Below are 17,030 nucleotides of genomic sequence, written 5' to 3'. Positions count from 1 at the left end.
CCAAAAAATGATTTGTTTGATGTATTCTGACCAACTTGTCAAAATTGCCCCTACCCATTTTTCAGTACTTTAATTTTTTTTTAATTTACAGGGAAATATAGATTGTCGATATCATTTTAAAAGTTGTTTTATTATTTCTCTAAGTCACTTAAATTTTGCAATTTTGGCGCTAAATCAATCAACCCCCTATCCTATTCATATAAAATAGCAATTGAGCCATTGTGCATGAAATATTTTTGAAAACAAAGTACAGTAATAACTAAGAGCAGGACTTCAGTTAAATATCCAATACACAAACCTACACGCAATATATAGAATATAGAACTGTGAAAACCAAAACGTCAAAGTTTCGTTGCATCAACCATGGGCGCAGACATATTGAGTCGGATCAAAAGTTTAAAACGGGCTGTGGGCGAAATTCCTTGGAATCGGTTAAAAACGGACCGTAGACAACTATTTGATGAATTTTAGAAACGAAAGAAAAAGAAATTATACTTCCGATTTTGACCATGAAAAGGGTAAAAGATACACATTTGCATCTGCACTTTACTCAATATTGGGATTGAATCAGGCAACTTTCATTTAGATCTACCATAATTTTTCATAGAATATCCTTATCTCCTGAATAAATACCTACCCCATTTGGCCAAACACCTTTTTTTCTCAAATTCTTTATTACTGTTTCATCTATTTAAGAAATAAGGTATCATTTTAAAAAAATCTATCGGGATATTAATCAAGTTGGTCACATGATCTACAAATACCATAAGCCCGAAGGATTTTTATGGTAGATTTGATCACGTACCAACTGGTATTCATCTACTACATCTACTTGCATATCCTGATAGATGTTTTTTTTTTTTTTTTTAAATGGAACCTTATTACTTATATTTACATTTGTGATGATTTTTAACAAGTATTTGTGCACCAGTTTTCGACCTCTGAAATTTATTTCAATCCTCAGTGGAATATAAATTGAAGGCATATACTGAACACATCAACCACCAATCACTGTGAAATTATATTGACAGTTTATCACTAAAACAATGAATTTGTCATGAAAAACCTGTACTTTAATACAGTGATGGATATGCATTGCTCAATTATATACCAGTATATGTAACTGAAGGGAAAACATTTGCAAATGTAAATATTTAGCCATAAAATTCTCAAAGTAGGTCACCATGCATTACCTAGGTACCCTGGATTTATAAATACAAAAATGCATCAGCTGGTAGATTGATGGTTCTGGGCTTTATAATGTGCAAGATATGCATCAAAAATATTTATTGTTATAAACAAGGAACCATAAAATTCCAAAGGTTTTGTAGTTTACTCACTTAATAGCTCAAAGATGCATATTGAAATGGTTTGAAAATCCTAGGCCTGTAGTGACCAAGGTTTACAATAGCTAATCTACCATTAACCTCAAAATAGACCATCATGACCTACTTTTGGGTTGACACACCCTGTGGTCCAAAGATGCATGAACCAGCCAGGTTTTATAAACACAAGCCTTATCAATTACAGTACATGTACATGCAAGTAGAAAATGCCTAAGCTGAGATGGTTGGGTGATTTTGGCTCTCAGGTTCAACATTTAGAGGCATCTGAGAATGAATATTGGTAAAATTCCAGAGCTGATCATGGTGATCTACTTTTAACCTCATAGTCCAACCCCAAAATGTATTGACAGGATTTGATAATCCTGTAAAATACATGTACCAAAATATTAACAAAAGATCATAGAATAGTCAACTCTGAAATGAAATTGGAACCTTGTCCTTAACCCTGGGATGATGCTTTGAACATGTCTTTAAAGCTGAACACCACTCATAAATAGGCATATGCCATATTCGATTATAATATCTACGATATCAGCACAGGGATATACCCTTCGCATTCCTTACACCTGCTTTATTTTCATGTGTAGCAGCATGGAATGGCGACATGTTTTCGTGTTGGTTATCTTGCATTGCCTTTATTTATTTTATTGCATTTGTGTATTGAATTCATGTTCGTTTGTTTACTGCACTGACCTGTGCAACTGTTGTTGGTATCTTGCTCTCCTGTTGTAGAAGTACAAGGTTATTTTTTTGTCGCTACCAAGTGCTGTGCAGCATGCATCCATCAACACTCCAATTACAATGAACAGTAACTGAGCGGCTTATATAGGGGCCCTCAGATAGAGCAAGTGAATAATCAAATATGGCAGACAAATTCCTTTTATGAATCGTGTTCAGCTTTAATCTGAATTGTATGCATTTACACAACAGAACAATTTATGTAGCATTATAATTTATTGACATAATACACAATAACAATCAGATCAAAGATTAAAATCCTCAACTGACAAGGTCATGCAACTTCTCCCTTCAATTAGCCACAAATCGGCACACCCCTACAAACTGCACAGAACAGAGATTCTGTCCAAAGGCAACTTATGTCAAGACTTTTGGATTTGTGTCCAAGACAGGCATATTTACTTGACATCACACAAAGCTTAACAAACAGCAAAAAGCATTGATTTGATTACAGTCAGTTAATACAGTAATCAACAAAGATAGGTCATGACAAAGTGCAAAATTTTCTTTTAAGTTGGCATATTGACAAAAACCAGATTATCTCAAAAAATCCTCTCACTTCATCCTACATTGTTCACAAGCAAATGGCTTTGGAAGATGTAGGCAAGAAATGTGTCGGAAGAAAAAGGATTTTTTGGACCGAAATAAAAGTATCAAAGCAATTAAACAATGCTTCTTCTAAAGACATCAATACTATTCATAAACAAAATTAAAACAAAATGACATGAATAATGAATGACTGAATAATTTGGTTCTGATTTTTTTCTTTCTGAATAAAGCTGTAGTTATTTAACTTCAAACCATAACATGGATTTTTTTTTTTTTTTTAAATTTTGAATATGTGACATAATAATTCACATTTTTTCTCCCTTATTTAGCACATTTAATAATGGGAACACAGTGAACAAGAGAAAGTGACAAGCAAACATGTACTCATAAAAGTTCACCTTTTAACACAACTAGCATCTGTAACATTGTATTTCAGGTGTACAAAAAAATATATATATTTTGACATACAACTGAAATACAACTAAGCACTTATTTAAAAAGCATACAAAACTGACTAAAAACTTCAATCAGTAGAAATTTTTGGTCAGCTTTTATACTTGATTTGCATATTTGTAGCTGTCTGATTTCTGTCCAGATCTCACGAGAAATTCAGCAAACACCAACACCCATCCTTTGCATAGATGCCACACCCTTTTTCTGAGGATTCATTGGAACACAACTTCAGCAATATCGGTCAAAGGTTAACAAGAAACAATATAAAAAAAAATCAACAAAAATTTGACATTGTAATACCAGATTTGTAGAAAAAATATAATAAGATTTATCACAGTCAACAATTCATCAGCAAAATAAAGAAAAATTCATAATAAAACAATGCATATTAAATATGTCATAATTCAAATTGTTGGAGATTGGCAGTAAGCACCTGTAACATCATCGGTTTGGCAAGTATAAATACCTGCAGATTATCTAGTATGGGCACATTTGTATACATACTACCTCTAAAGAAAACCACAAGAATAGATTTTTTTGTGATGCTATACGAATCACAAAGTTGGTCCTTTGGCAACATGCTAAAGGAGGGTTTGGAGTATGAGAGTCTCCCTGAGTTCTCGAAGGAGGGGGTTATCTATGGGGGTGTGCAGTTGTCCACTTAACAACACCTCCTAAGATAACCTCCCCCCTTTTATAACTGAACAACACATTACATCCACATATATTGCTGTGCTGTACACTGCATTGTTGGAAAAGATAATACTGTCTTTCAACTTCACAAGAAAAGATCTCTACAGTATTGATAAAGGAAAACAAATTTACTTCAGTGCATGACTAAAAATGCTTAGATATTTTAAAAATTAATTCTGTGAATAATCAAATGTGGTTAAAAATTAGTTTTTGAAAAACAAATCTGAACACCATTCAAGGGCATAAATTGCACGCCAATAAATATCTAATACTTGAGGATGCATATTTACTATTTTCTGCTAAAATCCATAGGTTTGAAAGACAGTAGTACCCTTGTCAACAAAATATTCCTGACACACGTGAACTTTCAATAAACACCGTTACAAAGATGTAAATACATGTAAAAAAAAAAATCTCACTATTAAAATTCTGTTTTCAATGATGTAACTACATGTATGTAAATGACTGAAAATGAAAAAAAGAGCAAGTGCAACACATCTATTGGAAAGCTATAATCCACTGAATAAATTTAAATTGGATATACTACAAATGGGATGGTAGTGTCAGAATCACCAGACACAGTTTATATACATGTACTTAGATAATCAAAATAAATAGATAATCAATCTTATACTATAAAACTACTGTAAATACAATGATTCAATTATCAATCTACGATAAATATTCTCAGATGGCTTTCCCAAAAATTTTGTTGCCCATGACTATATTGCAAGTTGAACCTGATATATATTAGACCCATGAAGCCACAGATGAATTTTGTGACCAAAAATTTTCTTTAAAATATCTTTATAAACTTTTTCCTTTATACATGTATTTTGAATGTCAAAATATGTACTGGCATAATGTGGTCCCACTACTGATTTACAGCAGCAGGGATATTTGTTTCTATTTCTGAAGGTACAAGTATACTAAAGGGTACACAGAAGACTATACCTGAGTTGTGTTTCCAACTCACATTTCTCCCTTCACCAAGAACGCAGAAACAACTGTCCTATAATGTACTAACATCTGACTTTCCGAGATCACTTAATGTGGGTTTGAACACGGGACTCACAATCCTGAGTATATAAACAAATGAACACTTAAACCCTGGAGTTTATAACTGGCTTCCTGGATATGCACACTTCTGGTTTGTTCTCTTGCAGTAAATACACATTTCCCAAATGACAAATGTATAGCAGATTATAAAAAGCTCAGAACACTGATATCCCCTTTAAGTTTTAGTAAAACTGTATGCACAATGGCAGTTTAAAAAATAAATTCAACAGGTTAATACTGTTAACATTACAGCACAACAGGGGTTTGGGGAATGCAGATTTACATAAAAGCAAGCCAAGTATGCAAAAGTTGAGACAAATATGATCCTGACAGCATACCACTGAGGTGGTTTACAGGTTTTGAGAGCACAATGATGCAGTAATAAATTAGTTATATTGTACTACTAATGTCTGAAAAAAAAAAAGCCAATAAGGTTCCTAACGGCATTCCCATACTTTGACTGTCTGGTCAACAGAGCCAGTTATCACAAACGGAGCACTCTTGTGCATATCTGAAAAATACAACCAAAATAAAACTCAACAAGAAATCAAACTGAAAGTATGAGATATTAATGCTGTTAAGTTATCATTTCTACATAATTTTTAAAAACCATTGTTAATGATGATTTAGGATCATCAAAATGCAAAGGACATTGTATAAAAGTCAAGCCTGCATCTGTCCAATTCAATGCATATTATGTTAAACACTTGATAGAGAAAACAATTATCAAATCAAAACACAATTAATAAATCGATTAAAATACCTAGAGAAGTAGTAAAATGGGAGTGTGCATCCAGGGTTTTATGGTTTCTCTTGTTTTTGATGTCCCACACTCGCAGTGTCTTGTCATCAGAGGCACTCAGGATGTACTTGCCGCCTGGGTGGAATACCAGTCCTCTCACCCAGTTGTCATGTCCCGTCTGAAAAATTTGTCATTTTTAACACAGGATATGCATACAAACTATGTTACAAACTAATACAAAACTTGTTCTTCAAATGAGAAATTGACAATATTTTTTACATGAACTATGTGGTCAACCATCACTGATTACAATTTATCTTTTATTAACATGAATATTGCATGATTTTATGTGTTTGTGTGTTAATGGAAGAAATACCTAAATTACATGCAAATTTGCTTTATAGTACATGTACAGTGCATGCATTGAAAATGTGCACTAGCATGTCTCATTTTAGATAAAAGAAGTTTGTCCTTTCTTCACTCTGGAGTGGACAATAATGAAAGAACTTACCAAAGTAAACAAACATAGACCCACACTAACGTCCCACATCTTGATTGTTTTGTCGCGTGATCCTGAAATCAGGAATGGGCCAGATCTTTTTTCTTTCTTGTTCTACAAAAAAAAAAAACCCCAAAAAAACCAGTGTTCCAGCAACAGCACTAAAATAATGTATCTCAAACTGCAATACATGTATATGATAGTAGTTGTTTTTTTCTATTTGAAAAGCATACCTCGGCGCTGATTGCTTCGTTTATTGTTGGCTGTGCAGATTCTGGGGCCCAGGCAATGCATTCCACAACATGTTCATGTTCTCTTAGTTCCATTTTACACTCTTTGGTAGCTGTTACCCATATTCTAACAGTCTGAAAACAGATACTCATACTGTCAAAAACAGATGTCCTACCAAGAGCAAAAAAAAAAAAAAAAAAAAAAAAATTATAACATGGCTTAAAAAAAAAACTTGATCAAGAAAAATTGTAATTTTCAAGAGTCTGAAAATTTGCTTCATTATTATATTTAAGGAAAAAAATTGGGACAGATACCTTCCACAGACCAAAAACTTTGAGAAATGAAGTTTGAACCAATTTTAGTCACCAGTATTTATTTTGTGTGTGTGTAACTGTGTATATGGGAGTCCTTAGAGGAAGGCAATTATACTTTACATCATCTCCTTTTCATTACAAAATTATTTTTTTTTAAGAAATTTAACTATTACATGTACATTTGATTATTTGATGTAATAGAAAGTATCTTAAAAACTGAATCACACTTATTATACCTGGTCATTTGAACAGCTGGCTAAAAGTGACCCATCATGGTAGACTCGGACCATTCTCACCCACTCCCTATGTCCAGTGAAGGTTTTCACACAAAATCTAATTAATCATAAACTATGAATTAATGTACCTTTCCTTAAAATCAACCTCTCTTGAATATCAGTTTGAAAATACATTGCATCCCATTTAATTTTGAATTATTATCACTTTAAGCATACAGGTTATAGTCATTGTTTAAAAATTATGTATGGGAAATCATAAATCTAATAAAGAAAATATTGAAGGCACAATAAAATTGTGCTGAACTAGGCATTCTTAACAGCATGAAATACTTGCTAGCTTTCTGTTTTTACTGATAGAATTCGGTCAGCCATAATGAAGAATTAAGTCTCAGCTGACTTGAAAAGCATTCACTGGCTTAAGTTAATCTAATGATTTTCTTAATCAACATCTTCTAAGATTTCTATTAGTTACCCTGTGCTTATTTCCCACATTTTGATGGTTTTATCTCTGGAAGAGGAAACAAGATGATCTCCACTTGGCACAAACGAAATACTGGACACATTGTGATCATGGCCTAGGATAAAAAATGAAACAAAACATATATACAAAGGATAAATCTTAAAATTGACTGAAAACAAGGGATCCATGATCAATCAAATCTTTTGTTTTACTCCTTATTTAAATCTCATGTGTAAAAACTCATGCAGTCATTTTTTTTTTTCATTCTAAGCAAAGAATATCAATACTGTTGATCTATCTTAGCTTTGGATAGTGCTTAGAACAAATTCATTGAACAATGATGTACCCTAAAATTACTGAAAAAAACCCAGATGTTATGTGAAACATTGAAGTTTCTTTTGAAGGGGAGGGGGTGTAAGCTTTAAGCCAACTGAATGAAGACATTGCAATAAATATCTGAAATATCAAATACCAAGGACTCAAAAAGATTTAACATGCAATAAAAATTCAAAAAAATGTACTAAGTAATATATACAGTATGTATTATGTAATTTGTACACATTATACATCTACATAAAAATAAAATGTTAACATTAAAATGACAAACATACCATAGAGTGTTTTGACACATTCATAAGAAGTGAAGTCCCACAGTTTAATTTTCATATCAGCAGAGCATGATGCTGAAAAAAAAATCACATTTTGCTTTCTGGATTCTTACAGTGTGTTCCTCTGGCTCATATTGTAAAAAAAAAAAGATTATTCTTTACATGGATAATTTCACAAACAGAACTGTTTAAAGAGTGTTATGAAAATTTTTTTAAATTAAAAAATGGATACTGACAATCAAAAGATCACTTTACATTCAAGAAAAAGCTTTATTCTTGAGTTAGTAGTTTTCAGCAATATATATCATATCTTACCCAAAAACTTCCCAGTATGATCAAAAGCAATGTCCTGTACAGTATCTGTATGACCTTTTAGAGTTCTTTCATAATCACCTGTCTCATAATCCCAGATCTGTTTGATGACAAGTTGTGCAGTCAGATGTTGAAGTTAAATCATAAAAACATTCAATAATAAAAATCATAATAAATTAACTTAATTATGTACCTTGATTGTAGCATCCTCACTGGATGATACCATGACACTGTAAGTCGGATGAAACACTACCCTAGTCACTGGACTTCGGTGACCACTTAGGGTGTAGCGTTCTGGGGGCCTTGGTATCCATTCTGTAGGGCTGCGACGGTCCCTGGATGGACCCCCTGCATTGTATTCCTTCTCTGCCTCTGACAGCTTTGCTTCAAGGTCCATGACCTGAAATACATATTTCTTACATACCAGCATTGATACATGTATATATATCCTGCTTAATCTTTTCTCCGTTTTCTTACATTACAGTGGATTTTCCATACATAAACTTTAATACCTTTTTCTGTAGCCGGATAACTGATGTCCATTTCTTTTCCAGCAAGCCACCATATTTTTTATCTATATCTCCTGGCTGCAAAGAGAGAATTTCATGTGAAATACTGGGATTCAAAATGTCATTATATCTTAAATTCAAAAGTGTTTAACAATTTTTTTTTTTGATTCCTTAAGATCAGTAAATGAATGACAGATCTGTGGAATTAATTATTTCAAAATTCAAAATATTTAAATTTGAATTAAGCAATACCAGACTAGCTTCTTTTTGAAATTCACTTAGTGCTGAAAGATATCCATTAGAGCTAAGGTAATCAGCTATAGCTCTGTTCCTACAAAGAGATAATAAATCATACATTTATTACATATATATTAAGTTTAAATTAAAGTAAGCACTGAGAATGTGAGACAGGTGTTCTGATAAGATATACATGTACCTGGTTCAATACAATATCAAATACATTTATCAAAGACAGTGCACAGACTGTTTGTACAAATGAATACTTGAAAAAATGTATTTTATACTAAATCACACAGGTTGTGTACTTACAATTCATCCTTTTGTCTTTGTGATAAAACCATTTTTGCATGTATGTGTAATTCCGAAACTTGTCAGGAGAAGTAATAGGGGTCCTTTTTATTTCATTTTATTTGCAACCTACAGTGAAAGTGTATTTACATATTAAATGTTGATAAAAGATTTTTAAATCAATTACATACTGATCTTAACTCATTTGATAACATCACTTGTAATACCACTATTATTAAAACTGAATACATCTTCAACATACTTAATATCTGAAAATACCATAAAAGAAGAGATATCATACAAACAAAGAAAGTTTGACATTCATGAATACATTGAAGATAAGAATTCATTTTGAAAACAAAGACAATCTCTGATACAAAGGCCCAACCTTAAATATATAGATTGATTTATTCCTCATATTTAATCATCTGATTATGACGGTATGAAAATGGACAGTTAATAATCAACATGTCAGATTCTAGAGTTTTCAACTTATTCTACACAAGATGATATAATACAATATGAAATGTGTTGATGCTACGATACTCTGAACATGGAACTTTTCACAACATCTTATGCAGAACCATTTATTCAACAAAAAGTCTGCATAAAATTATGCAAAGCTAACCCGCCATCTTACATCAATGGCTAGAATTGAATGACCTTCTGAATGTCTGTTTAAACTACTTAAACAACAAGAAGAAAACGTTATACTATATTACCGAAGATACGGTGCTGATTTGGATTAAAGCTTCGAAAGATCACTGGGCCTGAACTACAGACCCCTCTTTGGGAGGACTTCACAAAATCTCGATTTCCTTTCGTGTCAATGCGCATGCACATTACTTCATTATCGATTACTTCCCCGTGAATGAATATTAATGAATTTTCCTGTAGATACTCGGAGATTTTAGTTGTTACATGAATTATACTTCATAAAAAAGCAATTATGTGTGCATAACCTACAGTAATATCATATTTTGATTCACGAAATATTATATGTAAGATTGTGCAAAATTATCAAACCGGAAGTGACGCAAATTGTTAAAAAGTGAATGAAACTTTGTTGTCAGCACAAACAACAGCAAGATTTTCTTCAAAGGATGGCTACAAAACAGATAACAGACTCCTTTCCAAAGGTTAAAAAAGCTGGTAAAGACCAAAAGCTTGGTAAAGGTGGGTGAAATTTGATTCAATATACGAATCTGCCAATGTTCCACAGTTGTTTCTGTAATAAAATTTTTACCCCATATTATGATAAATAAAAAGTGTTTGAAACTGCGTGAAATTAGCTAGATACGCAGGGCTAACTGCTGACAAAATTTGTCAGACCCGCCAAAGATATACGAACCTGTTGACTTTTTATCAGGTCCGGCACAATCTCTTGATTTAGCTATACAGCTTGATTTAGCTATATAGCTTTATTAAGCTATTCAGTATAGCTTGATTTAGCTATTTTATCACACTTTTTCTTAAATGTGTTATTTTCTCAGCATGCACAAAAAGTCGCACCTTGGTGCAGTGATAATATTCAACCTTGAACTCTCCTGAAAATAATGCATGTAAAAATCACTCATCAAATTGCGTCTCCTTAAGAGACTTTGTACTCAAAGTTCTAAAAGTTTTTTGGCTATATAAAGCAATTGATACAGTTACTTCTGCAATGAAATTATAAAGGAGGCCAATTATGGTCAACAAGATGATTGATTGGTAATAATTAGGGATGTCAATTTTGTCAATAATTCATATTCGAATATTCAATGAAAGTATTCGAATATATTCGAATATTCGATAAAATAAATAATCTGTTTTATTTTAAATATGCATCATCCTACTCTCACGAACGGTTTAGCGTAGGTATACTTATATTGAAAGTAAATTGTATGAAGACTTTTGTAGTTGCACAATAAGAAATTTCATTTGATATATAATTTCATATCTTTATCAAATGAAACATATGTATTTATAGTAGCTCCAACTGATGAATCAGTCGTCTTGCCAAAGGCAAGATATAGTAGTAACGGTATACGTGTAATAAATTACAATTATCTGCCTAATAAGAGATATGACAATTATCTTTGATACAATGTTTTTAAAATATAAACAAATATTTCCATAGATAATTTTCCTAGGTAATTAATTAATTTCCCGATAATGAATATAAAATTCAGGATTATATACAACCCAAGATATAATCATTTAATCTGAAATTGAGCCCTTTACAAAATTAATTACAGTGGACATTCATTTGAATGATCAATTAAATTTGTTTTGATAAGTATACTCTTCACGTCTTTTAGACATTCTAAGAGGGTTTTCATTTTGTTGTCTTCGATTCTAGACCCGATCGTATTGAAGAAATAAAAACTATGAAAGTGCGTTTTGTATTATACATAAAACATTATTGTACAATTCTTTAACACCTTACTCAAAACAAAATCCATGTAATTTAGTAATTCTATAAGATAAGAAAGAAGTGAAAGAAATCAGGCGATCGAAATTGATCGCTAGTAAATTAAAGAGGGATAATTCCAGCATTGCTCTAATCAAAATTTAATAATCACAGTACTTCTTTTAATGAAATCTGAAAAACCCTGAATATTCGAATCTTAAATTCATATTCGAATATCAACTCATCGAATGAATATTCGAATGTTCGAATATTCGTTGCCATCCCTAGTAATAATTCAGTACATTGAGAAGCTATCGTACTTATCCACGCCTCAACGCACACAAGGTACTGTACAGTTACTCAAACAATTGAAATACATCTTTTGCTTAAAAGTATTCAAATGCTGCTATGTTAAAACTTTCTTTGATTTTGGTTGTTGTTTTGACAGCCCATAATACATATATGAATAGTCAAATACTTGTGATTTTTTTTCTATTTCTTACAAAAAACATTTTTCTGAAAACTGCACATAAATAGCTTTTTATCAAGCTATTTTGAATAGCTTAATAAAGCTATATAGCTATTTCAAGCTATATAGCTAAATCAAGAGATTGTGCTGAACCTGTTTATGTAAAACCATATACAGTAAAACACACTTAAAACGAAGTGCCAAGGGTGAACGATTTTGCTTCATTATGAACGTAATTCCTTATATACGTTAAGTTTACAATGTTTTTAAGCCGTGGGGAATGAAAATAACTTGGCTGTAAGCGTCATTTCATTAGGCCAAATAAAAAAATATGTGTGGTTCCGGTTACCCGACCTTCCCTATTTTATACCCCCGACCCTAAACTTTTTTTTTGCAATTTTCATATTTTTTCCGGAATTTTCCCCGATTTCCATCATTGGCTCCAGTTTAAGCTTTAGTTTCAGCAATGACGGCCTCCTTGCAAAACATAGTGCAAGTGTTTAATAGTGTTAAATGCAAAGCAAGCTAGCATGTTGGTGTCCCCTACCAATATTAACTAGTATATTATCACACCACATCTAAATGCCATTTGCAAAGCAGTGATAGGTATTATTTAGAAAAAAATTAAGAAAATCATTTTGGTAAAAAAAAAAAATTCCCTACCTACCTACCCTAATTTTTATGGAAGTGTAACCGGAACCACACATATTTTTTTGTTTGGCCTTATAAGTGTGTTTGCTATGAACATGTTTTACTTATATCGATTGGTGAATTAACATATTCATATATCACTATATATCATTATATCTCTATATTGCATATATATAATAACTTGTGACATGTACATTGTCTTGTAAACGGTTGGCAAGTTGCAATCCTAAGAAGTCTCAGCTTGACTGTAACTATAGGACTCAGTCAGTATAATATATAGACTAACAAGGTCTGCTACTTGGGTTGTTATGCTTTGCTACCAGTACAATTAGTCGACTTGAGAGTTTTATTAAATAAATGTGAATTTATTTTAACACGTCAAGCCAGGCATTTATACAAGGAAATTTAATCCCTGAGGTAAAATTAAAGCATCTCACATTGTCAGGCTGACAGTTATTTCAGACACTGTAATAACAAAAGGTATATAACTCAGAATTACATGGAAGTAACCCTCCTCCCTAGAATTGCAGTCATTTGCACTTTCAGAGAAAATACATTGGCTAATTGTTTATTACCAAAATTTTTGGACCAAACTTGAACGATAGTGTTTCAATTCTTGAATGGCCACCTCATATAAATATTAAAAGCTATTAAAAAAATCAAACGTGTTCAGAATAACAATGTTACATTCTGAGTACCACCAGTGAACTTGCTGTAATGATATAAGATGTTTGGAAAAACTTTTCACTTGAATATATCTAAGGGCCATACGACTCAATTTCATGAAGAATTAAAGCATTATTAGGGTCTAAAGATTGTCTGACAAAATATTACGATGGTGCAAGTTTAATTAGATGTTAATGTGGTAGTGTGTGATTCATGGCATCCTACTAGCTTGGGCTAGTGGGTTAACCCTTTAGCTCAATTGATAGAGCACTGGACTGGCATACCAGAGGCCCCGGGTTCAATCCCAAGCAGAGGCACATAAATGTCTCTGTTACATTAGGCTTCACAAAACTGAGATGACTTGATATAGTTTACATGTCCAATATTTTGATTTTAAACATACTTATAACTTGGTACTAGATTATTTGCCCTCAGACATGGTCAGCACCAAATATATCGAGATCTACCAACATGAAAGCCTTTTTTTTTTTAAATCATCGTCATTAGCAGGTACTCTGTTTCTCTGTTGTGGAAAGTGTAAGACTGGGAGAAGAATTGGAGGATGGACTTTCACCATGTGAGGTGTTATCAGAATCCATCAGAGAGAGAGAGAGAGAGAGAGAGTCAAGCTTTGTGACCTATATGAGCTCTTGTTATATGTCTATTTAATTGAAGATGATTTTCTATGCATATTTCCTTCTAAAATTTTCCTTTTTTTCAACATTCAGATCAGCTTCCATCTACCAGTAAGCAAGATCTACCTGTAATAGACCTTACAGATGATTTGCAAATTTTGAAGAACTTTGACCTGACCTTAGAATTTGGACCATGCACTGGTAATTATCAATATTGTTTTTTTTTAAAGACATGTTTACATTTAGTATTAATGTGATCAAGAAATCAAGTTTTATGAAGAGGCACCTCCAATCAACTGATTACCCAGTAGTACCGTATTTGATCCATTAACCAAAGATATTTTCTCTCTTTATTTTCTTCTATTTCCCCCATTACCTTGCCTATTTCTCTTATTTATTCCTTAAAATTGATATGATCCCCTCCCTCTGTCATTTATTGTCAGTGATTATTGCTATCCATACCTTACATATATCAAGTATGCCCCTCACATTTCACTTAACAAAGAATTTTGGCTCTTAAAGGTATTTTTTTCTGTTAATAAATAGGAATTACACGCTTGGAAAGATGGGAAAGAGCACAAAAACATGGGCTTAACCCCCCAGAAGAGGTTAAGGACATTCTGATGAAAAATGAAGATAAGGAGGAATATACACTGTGGTAAGATATTTGGTGAATATCACTGTTTTGTTTTGATACTAAGGAGAAATATGCACTGTGGTAAGATATTTGGTGAATATCACTGTTTTGTTTTGATACTAAGGAGAAATATGCACTGTGGTAAGATATTTGGTGAATATCACTGTTTTGTTTTGATACTAAGGAGAAATATACACTGTGGTAAGATATTTGGTGAATATCACTGTTTTGTTTTGATACTAAGGAGAAATATGCACTGTGGTAAGATATTTGGTGAATATCACTGTTTTGTTTTGATACTAAGGAGAAATATGCACTGTGGTAAGATATTTGGTGAATATCACTGTTTTGTTTTGATACTAAGGAGAAATATACACTGTGGTAAGATATTTGGTGAATATCACTGTTTTGTTTTGATACTAAGGAGAAATACATGTATACACTGTGGTAAGATATTTGGTGAATATCACTGTTTTGTTTTGATACTAAGGAGAAATATGCACTGTGGTAAGATATTTGGTGAATATCACTGTTTTGTTTTGATACTAAGGAGAAATATGCACTGTGGTAAGATATTTGGTGAATATCACTGTTTTGTTAATCTTATGATACAAAGGTGCGCATTGAAGAGGTAAAATTTTCTGTTTGAATGGAATGTTTTGAGCTTCCATAATGACATGCCCATTTCTGTTACATGCTCAATTCAAATTCTGGTGGAACAGGTATTTTATAAATATAATAGCCAATCAGATTGGCAGTTTACTGGTGAATATCACTGTTTTGTTTTGATACTAAGGAGAAATACATGTATACACTGTGGTAAGATATTTGGTGAATATCACTGTTTTGTTTTGATACTAAGGAGAAATATGCACTGTGGTAAGATATTTGGTGAATATCACTGTTTTGTTTTGATACTAAGGAGAAATATGCACTGTGGTAAGATATTTGGTGAATATCACTGTTTTGTTAATCTTATGATACAAAGGTGCGCATTGAAGAGGTAAAATTTTCTGTTTGAATGGAATGTTTTGAGCTTCCATAATGACATGCCCATTTCTGTTACATGCTCAATTCAAATTCTGGTGGAACAGGTATTTTATAAATATAATAGCCAATCAGATTGGCAGTTTACATATATACAATGAGTAAACATGTGTTTGATTGATACATGACTTGTGATAACTTGAATAAGCATGATAAATTTGTTATTATATACATATTTGTTACAATATGTGAGTTTTACAGAATCGGGGAGTCGCTCACTCTCTTCTCACTTCACATACATGTAATCCCCGTTTCAGCAAAACTTGTGTTGCTATCTCAGAGAGTGGAATATCTTAAAACATTGCGATGAATACTGCTTTCTCATTTCTAAAGAAATGGGGGTGTCATGTAACAATTAACATTTGATAAGAAAGACCCAAACTTCCATTCAAACAAAAAATTTTACCTCTTCAGTGTGCATCATTGTACATGTACTGAGGAGAAATATACACTGTGGTAATTAAGATTTTGGTTAATTCCACTGTTTTGTTATGATAATGAAGAGAAATGAATTCTATTTTCAGCCTGTGGAAAGATTATGAACTGTAATAATGATCAAGAAAATGAAATATACACCAGGCTATGTGTTCTAAATATCATTACATCAGTGTGAATGTATTAAAGGTAATCCAGATCCTGAGAGATCAAAAGAATGCATGTTAATGTACTTAAATATTAAATTTTTTGTACATGCATTTTATTTGTACATGATTATTTTATTTGTAACCTTTTTATTTGTGAATTTTTTGCCATCTGCCCATTTCCTCTTTTCTTGTTTTTCATTGATTGAAATAGTGTAATTATACTAGTAATTGAAATATTGTTAATGTAAATCACTGGTATGTGTAAATAATTGTTATATCAGAATAGGTGTCAAGATTTTAATTTTTACTTTGTTGTAGGAATGTACATAATTTTAGCAAAATTTGACAAATTTCTACATGACCCATAAGGCCACTCTTATCTGATTTTTTAACTTGATTTTTAAGGATTTTACAATTTACTTGACATATTTTGTATTGTAAGTGTTATGTGAGCTGTTTACATGTTTATTCATGTAGGAGACTTCGTATATTGACAATAAAGCGTCTAATTTTGATTACTGAGAGTTATCTTTCTTTAGTTTAGTTGCAGTTAGCCTGATTAAAATACAGATCTCTTCATAGCGCAAAGCGCTTTGCGCTATGAAGAGATCTGTATTTTAATCAGATTGCAGTTACAGTGTAGCTTGTCCAGCAGTCAAAGAACTGCGAACG

General features: G+C 32.2%; 2 protein-coding genes across 2 annotated transcripts; one reads left to right on the top strand and one right to left on the bottom strand.

Moving 5' to 3' along the window:
- Window positions 1-2,281: 2,281 nt before the first annotated feature.
- LOC133172065 (lissencephaly-1 homolog) lies at window positions 2,282-10,084 on the bottom strand. The gene is made up of 13 exons (XM_061306873.1): window positions 10,000-10,084; window positions 9,299-9,406; window positions 9,002-9,080; window positions 8,753-8,827; window positions 8,434-8,640; window positions 8,244-8,340; window positions 7,932-8,003; window positions 7,333-7,435; window positions 6,861-6,957; window positions 6,313-6,444; window positions 6,092-6,193; window positions 5,602-5,758; window positions 2,282-5,349 (listed from the first exon to the last, which is right to left on the bottom strand). The coding sequence occupies exons 2-13, from the start codon at window positions 9,328-9,330 to the stop codon at window positions 5,276-5,278; spliced, it is 1,227 nt and encodes a 408-aa protein (XP_061162857.1). The 5' UTR covers window positions 9,331-9,406; window positions 10,000-10,084; the 3' UTR covers window positions 2,282-5,275.
- Window positions 10,085-10,185: 101 nt separating this feature from the next.
- Window positions 10,186-16,876, top strand: LOC133172070 (DNA polymerase delta subunit 4-like). The gene is made up of 4 exons (XM_061306878.1): window positions 10,186-10,453; window positions 14,184-14,291; window positions 14,637-14,748; window positions 16,299-16,876. The coding sequence occupies exons 1-4, from the start codon at window positions 10,333-10,335 to the stop codon at window positions 16,321-16,323; spliced, it is 366 nt and encodes a 121-aa protein (XP_061162862.1). The 5' UTR covers window positions 10,186-10,332; the 3' UTR covers window positions 16,324-16,876.
- The last annotated feature ends 154 nt before the right edge of the window (window positions 16,877-17,030 follow it).

Source organism: Saccostrea echinata, unplaced genomic scaffold, assembly GCF_033153115.1.
Source record: "Saccostrea echinata isolate AGI-Se365-2 ecotype Australia unplaced genomic scaffold, CSIRO_AGI_Sech_v1 ptg000054l, whole genome shotgun sequence".
Lineage (NCBI taxonomy): Eukaryota > Metazoa > Mollusca > Bivalvia > Ostreida > Ostreidae > Saccostrea > Saccostrea echinata.
The sequence above is the reverse complement of the archived record's forward strand: the minus strand, read 5'-3'. Positions and strand labels throughout refer to the sequence as shown.